The sequence below is a fragment of the Triturus cristatus genome, chromosome 4_2 (genome assembly GCF_964204655.1).
Source record: "Triturus cristatus chromosome 4_2, aTriCri1.1, whole genome shotgun sequence".
NCBI classification, from domain to species: Eukaryota; Metazoa; Chordata; class Amphibia; order Caudata; family Salamandridae; genus Triturus; species Triturus cristatus.
In genome coordinates, this window is record NC_140586.1 from 435,213,129 (window position 1) to 435,228,641 (window position 15,513).

Below are 15,513 nucleotides of genomic sequence, written 5' to 3' on the forward strand. Positions count from 1 at the left end.
TCCAAATATAAATCTTCATATTTCATGTCAATACACACAAACGCACATTTAGATTCCCCCGATGCACAAGTAAATCTTTCTCAAATATCAAAAGTCTGCTCCAAAATATGTCATAAAATCTGTCTCAAATACACTATGGAGTCTCTTGATATGCATCATGGAATGCCTTCTACGTATACCACCGGAATGGCCATCTAATCGGCTGTGCAAAACCCTCCAGAGCTGCTTGCTTTGGAATAGGCCCTTGGTGGTTTCTATCAGCCCACAGCTCCCCCAGGGCACTATCAAATAACAGTTGCATGATGAATGATAAGCCAAACTACTTAGAAAATGGTGAACTGGGCTATGAGCACAGAGCATGGCCTGAGCCGAGTGCACACATGCCCTCACTTACACCTGGACTGAAGCTCTAAATATTCAGCCAACTTCCCACCGTGGCTGCTGGCATAGTTTCCATTCAATTACTAGGGCGATTTGACCATGATAAGAAAATGGGGGTGTGGACATCAATATGGCAGTGCCAATATTCCCCAGGGAGCAGTACCACTAATATTCTTAAGATTACTCTGTACAATATTGTCAATGAAACTTCAAAGATTACTATTGTTCCAGGTCTGTTTCTGCCAGCATGTGATGATAATCCTAAAAATAATTAAAGTGCAAGGGTGTAGATGTGACAATAACCATATCCCCTTCTCTTAGGAGTCACAAAGTACTGTGAAAGGGGACCTAGGGAGCAAACAAAGGGACCCCACAACCATCTTTCTTCCACTTGTCCATGACACGATCAGACAGCAATTATTGTTACTCAACTCAAATTGCAATCCATCAACTGATTGTGAGTTCCTTGCCTCTGTACTGCCTTGAAATTGGAGGGCTGACTCCCTGGGTCTTCGTCCAAATATATGCTACTGTCTCTCTGCACAATTTAGCAGTCTATTGATATCGTGAATGCTGTTGCCGCTTCTTCCACAAATGTACACATTTGTAGAGTAGAACAGCCTTATTCTGAAAAAACTATGCTTGTCCATTTTTCACAATAAACATTGGTGCTGTGGTCTGCATGCCAGGCCATTGAGGCCCGCTGAGCAAACCCCAAGGACTTTGTAGCTTTGCGCGGCCCCAGAAAGCTAAATTTGCGACCAAAATCTCAAAATTCACGGTATTTTTGCAGTGGTAAAAAAAAAAATTCCGCCACAAAGATACCGAAGGCTTGTGCTCTGTCACTGCTAAAGACTATGCTATGTCACAATCTGTAACGGTGCTGAGTCTCCATCAGCACAGTACCTGGAATCGGAGGGTGTCTGATGTCAAAGAGAGCTGATTACAATATGAAACCTGCTCTTTCTTACAGCAGACTACCTATGCGTGCAGGGCAGCAGGGGTCGATGGGTAGGAGGGGGGTAAACGGTGGTAGCAGAGAAGGTTGAGGGTATGTAAAAAAAATCGTAGACAATGAGGAGGTTAGGAGTTATGGGAGACAATGGAGAGAAGTGCAGTGGAATGTGGGGAACTGGAGTGGCTTTCAAGGTCCTTGGGGGGCACACAAACATGTGAGGCAGCCTGCAGGTTAATTGCTCAGGAAGGGGCGAGGTGCATTTCAAAGGCAGGTGACAGAGGAATTTAACATCTCTGTTGGCCTGTTGCTCACCCTTGCTTTACTGGCTCAGCGGCAGCACATAGCCAGTAAAGAGAGGGTGAATGCCAGTTTCTTTTATATTTAACATATTTGCGGACACTTCTGTAAAAATTGCTGCATTTTTACAAATGTGAAGATTTTGCAATTTTTTGCAAATCGTGAAATCCGGGGGGTTGGAGGGGGGGGGTCTGACTAAGGCTAGGACCCAGTAGCACCCCTCAGTAGATGGATGTAAGGCATGGTAACATTGACTTATATAATGGCAATGTGGAAATAAACATAGCAATAGGCGAGTCTGAACTTGCCCCCTGAAGCTACCCCATATACTAAAATTCTAGTGAATGCACCAAACCTCACCACCCAGGTATCTGAATCATGGGAGACCCTGACAAACAAGGCCCTTTGCTGGCTTGGGACCAAAACCGGGCTCACGGATGCCTTGTTTGGCAAATTTAAGATGGTGAGAAGAGCGGGCTGGGTAGGGAGAAGGGAAAAACACTGCCTGGCGACTGCATTGTTCTCACCTTTAGGTCGCCGAGACTAGTATGTGAGATCCTGTGCAGACTTGGTAGTGACCATGTGTCACAAGATGGAATTAGTGTTCTACCTCTAGTTTACTTTTACCCTCCTATGCACCACGTACACCTGCCCTCATTATTTAGGCCTACAATACCTACCACCCACAATCAATTTAGTCTTCCTTCACAAAATAGATTCGAAATACTTCCATCTTTGGAAGATATAGGTTGCCTCATTCCTACCACAACACAAGCAGATTATAGAGTGCCCACTAAAAACAAATCCACTAGCCTCGTGCTGGCACCCATGGACTCCACAGACACCAGCACCAGCTCCCACGAAGAAACTGGACCAGAATCACCGACGACCAGCTAACCTCATCACTCAGCAACTCCACCCCAACCATCGCGGAAAACGGCGACGCCAACACCGCAGCCCGAACCATGCACAGATGGATCTCCGACAGCGCCAACACCTTAGCCCCCCTCAAATGAAACAACAACACCCATGCCAAGAAAGCTAGATGGTTCACCACCGAACTTCGGGAGTCTAGACGCACTTGCCGCCGCTTTGAAAAGGCCTGGAGGAACACCAAATCCACAGAAGCCCACAACAACTTCAGAGCCGCCACCAACGCCGACCACCAACTTATCAGAAAAACGAGGAAAAAAGCGACTGAAGACAGAATCTCCACTCATGCACACAACAGCAAAGAACTCTTCAACATAATCAAGGAGTTCGCCCAACCCACCAGCGAGTCCACTGACATCCCTCCCTCACAAGACCTCTGCAACAAACTCAGCACATTTTTCCACCACAAAATCAAGAGCATCTACGACAACTTTGACGAAGACAACCAACACACTGAACCCTCACCAACCACCCCCGACACCCTGAAGCCAGAGATCGACAACTGGACAGCCCTCACCACCGAAGACACACTGAAGACGATGAAGTCAATCCACTCCGGGGCCCCCACGGACCCCTGCCTCCACCACATTTTCAACAGAGCCGCCGACACCACCGCACCCATGCTCTGCCACACCATCAACCGCTCCCTGGCAACCGCCTCGTTCCCTGATGACTGGAAACACGCTGAGATCAACCCCCTCCTGAAGAAATCCTCGGCGGACCCCACCGACCTCAAAAACTACAGACCCAACTCCCTGCTCCCGTTCCCAGCGAAAGTCATCGAGAGAGCCATCAACAGCCAACTCGCCACATTCATCGAAGAGCACAACATCCTTGACTCCTCCCAATCCGGCTTCAGAAAAAAACACAGTAGGAAAACTGCCCTCCTATCCGTAACAGACGACATCCGTACCTTACTGGACAAAGGAGAAACAGCAGCCCTTATCCTTCTCGACTTCTCAGCGGCATTCGAGACAGTCTCTCACCGCACCCTAATACGCAGACTCCATGACGCAGGGATCCAAGACAAGGCCCTCGACTGGATCCGCTCCTTCCTCTCTGGCAGAACGCAGCAGGTTAGACTCCCCCCTTTCCTCTCGGACCCTACACCTACCACCTGCAGAGTCCCCCAGGGGTCCTCCTTCAGCCCTACGCTCTTCAACGTCTACATGGCTCCGCTCGCCCCATCATCAGAACCTACAGACTCAACATTGTGTCATATGCAGACGACACCCAACTCATCCTCTCCCTATCCAACAAACCCAACACCGCCAGACACAACTTTCGAGAAGGCATGGAAGCCGTCGCCAAATGGATGAAAAACAGCTGCCTACAACTAAACACCAACAAAACAGAATTACTCATCATAGGCCCAAACCCAGAGGCCTGGAACGACACCTAGTGGCCCCCCGCCCTCAGAAGCCCGCCCACCCGCACAGACCTGGGAATCATCCTGGACTCAGAGCTCAAAATGGACCACCAGATCAACTCCGTCTCGTCCTCCTGCTTACACACCCTCCGCCTCTTACGTAAGACCTTCAAATGGATCCCCCTCAAACACATAAAGACCGCCACTCACACCCTGGTCACCATCAGGCTCGACTACAGCAACGCACTCTATGCCGGAAAAAACAAAAACCTCACCCGCAAGCTACAGAACATCCAAAACGTGGCTGCAAGACTGGTCCTCAACCTGCCAAGACACTGCCACATCTCCCAGCACCTGCGCACACTCCACTGGCTCCCCATCGAAGCTAGAGTCACCTTCAAGATGCTAACCCACACTCACAAGGCCCTCCACGACACCGGACCAGCATACCTGAATAGCCGACTCAAATTCCACGCACCCCAAAGGACCCTAAGATCAGCCCAGCTCTCCTATGCCATGGTACCTCACACCAGAAAGACCAGATCAGGAGGCCGCTCCTTCTCCTTCCTCGCGGCCAGAGCCTGGAACGACCTTCCGCTCCACCTCAGACAGATAACATCGCTCCCCATCTTCGCAAGAAACTTCAAAACCTGGCTCTTCGACAGACCCCCTCCTTGATGGACTGGAACCTGCGACCCCCCCCACACCCACCAGCACCTTGAGACCCTTACGGGTGAGTAGTCGCGCTTAAAAAACACCTGATTTGATTTGATTTGATAATATATAAAGCTAAATGTATTACAGTTGCTCTATATGGAGCTGGCATCTGGGGAAACGCAAATATAGAGCCCCTTCAGCAAGCCGAAAATAGTTTTTTGAGATTCCTATTAGCCGTTCCAAACTCCATGGCTACGTACATTTGTCACACTGAACTGGGGCTGTCATACCTGTCCGACCTCATTAGAATCCAGCCAATTTTATTATGGCATAAGGTCTGGCCAGGCATTACCACCGGCCCCAATCGGGACGTGATCAAAGATTGTCTGAATTTGCAATGGGCACAACGCATTCCCTGGCTCGCCTATGTCAAAAACTTTATGCATGACTTAGATCGCCCAGAATATTTTAATAATCCCGATATCCTGTCTCTTATCTCTAGGAAGGATCTCAATGGTCAATGTATTAACCACCTGGAGATGATAAGATTGTCATCTAATATCATGAAAATTTAAGTTAGAGCGAATCAACTGCTCTTGACTCAGCCAGGAATCCAACCCTACTTATTAACAACCCAGAGAAATTATGACAGGATGTTACTGACACGCTTGCGCCTTGGCAATTTCCATAATTTGGTAACTTTTCCCTAGGTAAATGACTGGTCTCATGCTCTTTGTTTATGCCCCTGTGATGAATCATCTGCACAGTCCACAATTCACACATTATGAAAGTAAGTTCTCCATGAATGGCAACGGACTTCAATAACTGTTAAGTATAACATTACAATCAGAAAATGATTCATAAAGAAAACCAGAAGGTTTTGGCACACTCTGGGATTGATAACACACCTTGGATATGTTTATGGCTCTTTGACTTTAGGTACAGGAAAGCAATTTGTGGAGTGTGACTAATGGATTCCAATGCAGATGGTGATACTGGTATGTTAGTGCTACTTTGAAGTAGCAACTTCTTTACTATTTTTTTAGATTAAAAGAGGGCATGCCTAACAGTTTAAAAAAACATAGCCCCAATAACCGACCACTCTTGAGGGCTCGTAATGGTGTTCTGGGTACTATAGTATTGATGCACAGATGACTGAAGTTGCGCAATCCTTTAGGTGCCTTTAAGTGTAGCGAGGCCTGTAACTATGCCCACATCTCTCAGGGGCAAAATTTTATGACGCAAAATCACTTGTAACTGGCCCAATGAGGATTAGAGGTGACTGTGCGTTTTACCTGTGACATCTCTGAACGTAGAACTAGAAGTATAATTAGAATGGTTCAGCAATAACTGATGCCTCCTCCAGATACTTCAACCAGACCCCACACTACTTTTTAAACATCTGAAACAAAAAGGAGTTGAGTCTGGTCACAGAGCATGTGGGAGATAAAGTAGCATCACCTTCCTCAATGTTTGAAGATAATGGAGTAGGGCCTCAACATGATCATAGATCCTTTTTCTTCGGACAGCTAGGTTTGGTGACTTATTAGTTCCTCAACAGTTTCAGTCTGCTAAGATAACTCCACATAGGTACTTCCAGTCACCAGGGCCCTCTGCCAGGGAATCAGGTCTAATTTTAATCTAACTTAAATTCACTACTGAGAGGGAACCAAGCATTCAGTGCAAACAAAGCAACTATCTTATCCTGAAACAGCTGATCAGGGCACCACAATTTACCACCAAGCAAAACTCCAGTATGAACACTCAGGCCCAACTTTCTTAACATTTGATGCATCGCAGCAAGACAACTTGCTGTGCTGCTCTGTGTCAAGTAAAGAGCAGGAATGCACCATATTTATGTGCATATTATGTGCATTCCTGCTCTCTCTCTGTGCTGGGACACAGAGTGCTGACTAGAGACAATGCAGGCAAGCTCACACTATGGTGCAAGGGTACCTGCATTACAGGCAGGATTGATTTTACGCATGAAGGGACACCTTCCTGCCCAAAACGTTCCTCAGAGGCATTTTCCTCTTTCTACGTGTGCTGCAGAATGCAAGAGAGCCTCCTGTGGAAGCTTTGTTTTCATAGTAATATTCAAAAGAACAAAGATACCATTCTGGCAGATTGACTGAATTTACCATTTACCACTCGCATATGGTACCCACCACCAAAGAGCACTGGTTAAAATAACAAATCTTACCAGTGTTAATAGGTAAATCCTTACCATGCCTGTGTTTTAAATGTGCTTTCTTTCTTAAGCCCAATGGTGTCTCAAGAACACCTGTCAAAAGCACACAAGATATCAAATAACAACAGAAAATACTCGCTGATGTGCTAGTGCCTTTAAACTGCAGGACTATGCACGTGGCTGGAACTACATGAGCAAATTTCCTTCAATTTTCTTTATTTGCAGAATGCATCACACGTAGAAAGAGGAAATAACAAGGAGAAATAAACATATTTCTCCTCATTACGCCTCTGCTGGGATGGCGTAGCATTTTGACGCTGTCCCAGGTTTACTACACTTAGTAAATGTGGGAATGCTCCAAAATCCATGGGTGGATGCGTGGGAGCATCCACACTCTACCCATGCAACACCTTACCAATGCAGAGTAACCCAAGACAGTGATTTGTGCTCCCTTTTGTTACTTTATATTTACTAAGCCAAGCTGAGCAACACAAGGTGGCTTTGCATGGCTCAGTAAATATCATTTAAGCTCTTGCGTTGCCTTGCGTCACCTTGACACAAGGGCTTGGTGAATCTGTGTCTTAAAGACTCAGGGGGATATTCTGAAGAACGGGTGATAATTATTGCCAACCTAGGTTAACGCAATTTTACACAATGCCGTCTATCACAGGAAACTAACGCCGTGTTAACAGCGTATTCTCAACACGCCGGCAACAGGCGATAGTTTCCCGATAACGCTTCAAATGTCTGCATTAAAATTACCGGGACGCCGATAAAAAGGAAACCCGAACATGAAAAAAGTAGCGATGGGCCCAACAGTGATAAAAATATCAGCGATAAGCAGTGCCAGGCTTGCTATTCCTACATCACGTGGGAAAAATCACCATAAAAGCTGCAAAAAAAACCCACAAACAACTGAGAAGCATCATGGAGGAAGCTGGAGCAACTACAGAGGCCAACCAGAACCCCACAAACCCCCCGGAGGACCAGCCAGGGACCTCAGGAAAGCAGAAGGGCAAGAAGAAGAAGAAGAGGAACCCACGGTTCAGTCCGCAGGAAAACAAGATCCTGATTATAGAGTGATAGAACACTACCAACAACGGTTCATCACCTCCACTGTGTCATTAGCAACTAAAAATGTAATATGGCAGTCCATCTTGGCCAAGGTGAATGCAGTTGGAGTGAAGAGAAGGGGAGTGAACAACTGCAAGGAGCACTGGAATGATGTGAAGCGCAAAACCAAGCTGAAACCCGCTAACAACCGGAAAGCAGCAATGCAGACTGGAGGTGGGAGTCCAGCACCACAGCAGGAGCTGGATGAGATGGAGGAAATGGAGTCCACAGTCATCAGTGGGAGACGGTGGCAGGAGTTGGGGGACCGGACACTGCTGAACATGACCTGACCCAACAGCAACAGGATGAGTAACGACCAGGGACTGGGGGCACGGGGGAGATGGGCACAATGGCACACATGCACAATTAAGTATAGCACAGTGCACACCCACAATGATTCTGTATCATGCCCCTGATCTCCTTGGCATACTGCAGCACTCAAAGAAACAGCACGAAAGCCCCGACGACAATGTGCCCAGAGGGGGCCCTCCCCACACATCACTAATCTCACAATAAACCCATGCACATGTGCTGAACCCAGCAAAGCTGCAGGTCCATGACCAACACTGACAATGCAAGTGACACTGCCTGACGATTAACATGGCTGCAGTCCAATTATCATGACATGGTGCATGCCACGACACTGAGGTGGCTGAGTGTGGACCACATCTCTAAAGGAGCAGGTCACACTCTGACACATCCACGTGCATAAATACCCCCTGATGTCAACAAGACATCTGCGGACAAACCATGCCCAAGAGTACAGGGGTGACTCTCCCACAATGCGGCATACACACATAAGAATCAGAGCACATCAACATTGACAACAATGTGGTACAAACTGCAACACTTTCACAAAAGAACAGAAGACACAACTGCTGCCTCTTGTGTGTAGAAACTTGCTAATCACATTTGGCACAGCTGGAAACTGTGAGATGATAATGTACAAGTATAACCTCACATCCCTGATGGTGTAGAAATGTCTACTGTCCTGCATCAAATGGGCATCTCCTCCCAAACAGTCACAACGTACATTTTCATGCAGTCTGTTTGTAAACTTGTCCAATGCGTGAACATACATGGAACACACTGTTAAACTGGATCTCCCCTTTACATTGCAGAGGGAGAATCAGCACTTCATGCAGAGCAGACCATACATTTCTTCACTGATGATGAAGAGGACCTCCACACCATCGACACCGATGCCCTCCAACAGCTTATGGACACCCTCAGCACCCCACCCCCAGGAGCATGGCAGCCCAGATGCATCAAGGAGACCCACCCCCTGCACAGACCACACAGCAGGAAGCACCCACCACCACAGCTGTCTCCCTGGACCCCCACGACTAACGAATGGCATTCCAACGCTGTGTGTTAGAGGGCCAGAAAGAGATGGCTGATCGGGTGCGGGTGGGGTTCGACCTCATGGCAGCTAAACTAGATGCCATAAATTGGTGTCTAATTCACATCAGGGACCACTTACAGTCCCTCACGGACACCCACAGTCTGCTCCATGTCCTCCAACAAGCCATGGCTGACATCGCTGGAGTCATGACTCTGAGACAAGAACAACTGTCTAGTCAGAGTGGCTCCAGCAATGTCAGCCGGGAGATGGGACACATGCAGAGGATCATGGAGAACATGGAGCAGATGCAGGTGGAAAGAATGGCTGCCACGGCTGCACACCAGCGAGATGTAGCTGGGATCTTCCATGGCCTGCAAATCCTCATTGTGGCATTGCTGCCACAAGGCCTGGCACAGATAAATGCAGCTGCCGCTACTCCATTCACAACTCCACCCCTGATGTGTCAGTGCCTCACAGTGCAGCAGACAATCCACCTCCAGCCCCTGATGTGTCATTGCCACACAGTGCTGCAGACAAAACACCACCACCCACATATGAGGCACATCACACATCAGAGGACGATGATGTGGATGATTCTGTCTTTGTGGTAAGAAGGAAGCGGTAGCATTCATATCCGCCATATGGCCTGTTTCAGCTTGGTTCTGCCCTCAGCATCATGACATGGAATAACACCTTCCACTGTCCCCGATACACTCTGCGACACTCACCTTGGCCCTCGACATGGACTGCTATATTTGGTTTGGTTACCAATGACACAGCAATCAGACTGCGGACTGAACTCTTCCTCTTCCGATGAACTTGTCAATCCCTAAAGAACTCTGGCTGGCCCTCAATGGGGCAACAATGTAAAGTGGGGTTTGCATGGCCATGTACTGGACCAGCTTCAACATTCCACCGAATGTGATTAAAACATTCTAATTCACACAGATGTGTCATGTCTATGATAAAGCAAGTATGCGATTGAGGCTAGGCCTTTGGCTTATGCTGCGGCAATGAAGATACACACACAACAGTTGGCATGTATGAGCCAAAACCCCGAGCGGTCTTGCACTCCTTTATTTATCCAGAGGGCGGGTTCGCCCGCCCTCTGGGTGCATGCTACATTGCAACATCGTCGATTAAGGTGCGGGTGGCGCCGACACTACAACAGAAACACACGCCATAGTTACTTTTGTGGCCAGCCCAGAACGGAACCACGCCCAGAGCCCAGAACTGAACCACGCTTAGAGCCCAGGCCATTTCTTCACACTCCTCACACGCGGCGGCACTGGAATGTTGTGAGCTTCGGAGTACATCTCCAGACGCTCATCCAGGCTTTCCAGCGGCCTGCCTGGGACGGGGGTGGCCCCGTGACTGTGAAGGGCTCCAGTGGCATTACCGAGGACATGCTGTTGGCTGCTGGAGGAGGACTTGTGGGGTAGCCCCACGGGACACAGAGGTAGTGGCACCTGAAGAGCTGAGCGGGTGTTCAGCCTGGGGAACAGCCATTACAACGCGGTTTTTACCACGCGCAGCTTTTACATCGCATGCGTTACAACGCATGCGATGTTACAACGCTATGCCATTACAACGCAAGTCTTTACATCGACTTGCGCTAGATGGCGTGCTAACATTACAAATGGTGTAGTTTACTATCCCAACACCTTCCCTACTGTTAAGTGGACTGGAGTTGGAATAGTAAATTACACTTTTCTAATGTTAGCACGCCATCTAGCGCAAGTCGATGTAAAGACTTGCGTTGTAATGGCATAGCGTTGTAACATCGCATGCGTTGTAATGCATGCGATGTAACAGCACGCGTTGTAATAACACGCGTTGTAATGTCATACATCCGTTCAGCCTGCGATGATGCAGTAGGCCTGGAGGCTGGACGGTGACTTGTGGTGCACAGAGGTAGTGGCACCTGAGGCACTGCTTCTGGCACGGGCCTACCGCCAAGTGGCGGTAACTTGCGGTGCACTGAGGTAGGCCCACCTGAAGAGCTGAGCTTGTGCAGCCGGCGATGATGCTGTAGGCCTGGAGGTCCAGATTGGATTTGATTTGTGTGAGACCTGCTGGACCGCAGTGTAGGCCAGAGGGAGCTGTCAGCACACACAGAACTCTGCGGTGCTGTTCCGCAGGGTGCGCCAGGGGCCTGTTGCGTGGAAGCCAGCGAACGGCTGAGGAGGCTGCCAAGCTCGCGGGTCTTGTCCTTGAAGATTGCACTGGCACGTGGTGGGCCCTCTTAGAGACACGTCGGTGGTGGCAGGTGAGAAGTGAGGCCTGGGTGCGCAGGGGCGGGCATTCGATGCAGGGCGCCGGACGGGTCTGGGGACCAGAGGGCTGGGGTGCAGCAGGAGCACAGGATTGCGCAGGCACCACTGGTCATTGCGGCGGCCTCGTGGCAGGGTGAGGGGCGTCACCCTGGCAGACACGCCCCTGCAGGCAATGACGAGATGTGTGCCGGGTGGTATGTGACGTAGCCACCTCGTCTGGTGTAAGTTTGGCCGTTGAAGGTGGTTGGCCACGTGTGTGTAGGCCTGTGGTCAGGATATGGCAGACTCAGAGAGACACGCAGTTGTTACTTTGGTGGCCATCCCGGAAGTGAACCATGCCCAGAGCTCGGGCTATTTATTCACACTCCTACGCTGGACTGGTGTACGCTGGCTGAGACCACTACGCTTACGCTTACAGGGAGGGCGACATAGCTACATGTCCACGGTCTTCCCCACTGCCTGAGGTAACATGGTTGCGTCCACTGTCCATAACACTACAAACACCAGCAGTATATGTCCACATGGACGTGTCTGTGCTCTGCATACTCAAGACTGTCCAGCACATCACCGCCACACTTGGCATTGTGTACATTCTTATTCATGGGTCACTTGCCTCCTTCGCACCTTCTTGGTTCCCACCTCTCCTCACATTCTGCAATTGTGTGGCAGAGGGGCTATGCCGTTCTGCATTTGTGGCTGGTTTGTCTACATGTCTGGCCCCTGCTGCCACAGTTGCCAGTGTTGTCGTGTCTGGCAGGTGGGCATGTTGGTTGGCATGGTTTTTTTTTGTTGTTGTTTTTTTTACAGAGTTTTATATAGCGCAAACGTGACCCGAATCGGGTATCGGAGCGCTTTACATAGCACCAGTTGCATTACATGAGGACACATAAAATAAAAGTCTTCTTTTTTTTGTTAAGGCACGGGGATATTAAGTGATTTGCCCAGAATCACAGGATGTTCAGCGTCATTGCCGAGACTCAAACCCAGTTCCCCAGATTCGAGGTCGGACGCCCTAGCCGTTAGGCCAACTCCTCTCCCCATGTTGTATGTGATTTTGTTACGTGTGCATTCCCACAGTTGTGAGTTGTATGATTGTGGAGTTGAGATGAGTGGTGTGTTCCGTTGGTACTTACCAACGAGCATTGCATTTCCATAGGTGCCATCCTGAAAGCTCTGCTTGATGATGGACTGTTGGAAAATGTAGGAATCATGCACACTGCCTGGGAAGTTGGCAACGACATTGGTGATCAGTCGCCGGTGGTCCACTATTGCCTGCACATTGATGGAATCCGTTTGCTTTCTGTTGCGGTAATTGTGTGCAGTATCAGCAGGCGGCAAAAGTAGGACATGTGTGCAGTCAATTGCCCCCAACATGTGCAGGAAGCCAGCTATGGCATAGAAGCCTTGCTTGGTCTCCAGCTGTTCCTGCGCAGTGTGGGGGGAGTGAAGGTCTTGGATTATCAAACTGATGATCGCTTCCAAGACAGGTGTGAGGAACTTTGATAGGGCTGACTGTGAAACTCCTCCGACTCTGACAGCTGTTGGTTGGAAGGTATCAGAGGCCAACAAGTGCAGCACAGCCAGCAGCTTTATCTGTATAGGAATGTTGGTTGTCTGCTGTGTTGGTACCGTCAGCCTGTGGGCAATGTGGGTCAGGATGCGGAAGATGGTTGTCCTTTGGAGACGGTAGTGGACAATGACATCCTACGGCGTTAAGTCTCTGAGGCTGGTGCATTTTCGGAAGAGCTGCTGTCTTGTTCTGTGCTGCCTCAGTGGTAGTCTGGGGGGGTTGTCCTGGGGGTGGGGGTGGTCCTGGGGGTGGCGGCGGTGGGTGTTGTGGCCCTGTTGGGTCTCCAATCTGCATGATTAGCAGCTCCATGGCATCTGTTGGTCTTCAGATGTGGCTCTGGGCTGGGCTAGCTTTATACTGCAAGTTTTCTTCCTACTTAAGGCCAGAAAAAAGCAGGTCTTAAGTCCCTGCTGCTAACGTGTCTTATCGCCTGTTTTTGGACCGCATCGCCGATATGGCTGGTCGTTGAGAATATCGCAAAGTGGTGTTATCGTGAGTTTTTGGACGGCAACGCCTACTCTGCATATGATTAGCGTTAGTTGTCACTGTCAGCCTTGGCGATGTTTTTAGCGGCAGCTATCGCAGGTAAACTGACGATGTTGACTGTTAGCACAGGCTTGTGAATATGGCAATAAATCTATCGCCACTTTCGTGGTGGAAAAGTGAAGCTAAATCGGCGATGAGTCCTTGAGAATATGCCTCTCAGTCTGCCCCCTCTGCAATGCTTTAATGGAACACCTATACGTAGCTACTGACCTACAAATGTGAAAATTACTGAAAACCAAATGCTATACTGTGCTTTCCATCTCCTAGATAAGAGTGCAATTACTTCTGTCAACAGACAAAAACAGTGCAACCAAGATGCCAGCTTCTGCCACTGCCTCGCCCTGAACCCCATTTTACGCTTCCAATTGATAGCGCTGAGAAAGCTAACTACTGATCCATATGTCATAAATACAATACCATTATTACATAAAAATTGTATCTGCAATTCATCATTATTAGGTGTGGTGTTACCAACGATGTGCCATCCAGCTACATGAAAGCAAATGAATCACCAATTTGAGATGAACAAATATAGTTTTCAAATTATAATTGCAGACAGGATTCACCATGGATCGTTTCAAAATAAGGAAACAAAACTAGCTATTGCTCGTTATCATTTTTTGTCTCCCCTTCACAAGGGCGTCCGTAATAAATGATAAATAGTTGGCCACTAGCAGCGTGTATGACAATTTCATAATACAGGGTTAAACTAAAAATATTTACATAAATAGAAGTTAAAAATCATGCGTTTGAATTAAGGATGTCAGGAGGAGATCGTGATATTTTCAGAGATGAAGTTAGGTGGGAAGGGTAGGCTTACTTAAAAGTTATTTTTCTAGTTAGGGTCAGTATTAGAATAGGGTTAGGTAAATAGGGGAGATAATCGGTAAACAAAAAAAACATGTTCAGTGTGAAGCAGCCTGGTGTACTAGTTTCACTTAAAGAGTTCTCCTTCTAGTGCTAGTTAACAAATTCTCACTTAGGTTTCTCTGTAGTGTTTCCCCTCAAACCCTCTGAAAGGACTGTCCTTGTTAGTGACTTTGTTGCTGCTCCCAAAGCTATCACAATATCTATTTGCAGTGACTCACCAGTCTACGGGTTCGCCAGCTTCGTTTCTGCAGGATATATCGGCTGCAGGCAGAGAAACAAGAGAAAATAAAAGAAGCAAAAGGAGGCTAATCCACAAAGATGGAGATTTGGGGACCATTATGCAGCGATGAGCAGGGAACCCAGCCAGTGTGCTTTCTTTCATCGATGTCCGTCTGTGGATGAGTCAAACACAATACCATCAAAAGACCGACTAAGTTGTCCATGTGATGAGCGTGGGACAGTGAGGAAAATACCAGCACACACGAAAACGCGGGCTGATTTCAAAGTGGCTGGAAACAAAACAACATCACTTCCTTCTTCTGAATTACTTCTTCTTTAGTTTCATTTTCCCTGTACTTATATTCTTTGACTACGTTGCAATACCACAGATGTTACATAAAGAGGAAGGAACTTTGCTCATGTAATTTCTGCCAGGTGCATAGTTGGGCAGTTTTGAGGCCCCGCAGAGCAGCTACTATTTTCTGTCGTTATTTTATATCTTGAGTGCTTCTGACAGGTGTTCTTGAGACACCATTGGGCTTAAGAAAGAGAGCATATTTAAAACACAAGCAAAGGAAAGAGTATACCTAGGAACATTGCTGAGATATTTTATTAACCAGTGCTCTCTAGTGGTGAGTACCATATGCTAATGGTAAATAGGGAATTCAGTCAATCTGCCAGTATTATCGTTGTTATTTTGAATATTGCTATGAAATAGTCTTTAATCCCTCCATAAAATACACAGAATAGCAACATAAAGGAGACAAAAGAGGTTCTGTGGGGCAAAA

The 15,513-nt window shown here is 48.0% G+C and overlaps 1 protein-coding gene across 1 annotated transcript in view; it reads right to left on the reverse strand.

Moving 5' to 3' along the window:
• Positions 1-15,034, reverse strand: part of LOC146834532 (deoxyribonuclease-2-beta-like) — a 298,465-nt gene extending 283,431 nt beyond the window's left edge. The window contains exon 1 of the mRNA XM_085600117.1: positions 14,725-15,034. Within this exon, the coding sequence (XP_085456243.1) occupies positions 14,725-14,888 (164 nt within the window). The 5' untranslated portion in view covers positions 14,889-15,034. The remainder of the gene's footprint in view (positions 1-14,724) is intronic.
• Between the last annotated feature and the right edge of the window lie 479 nt (positions 15,035-15,513).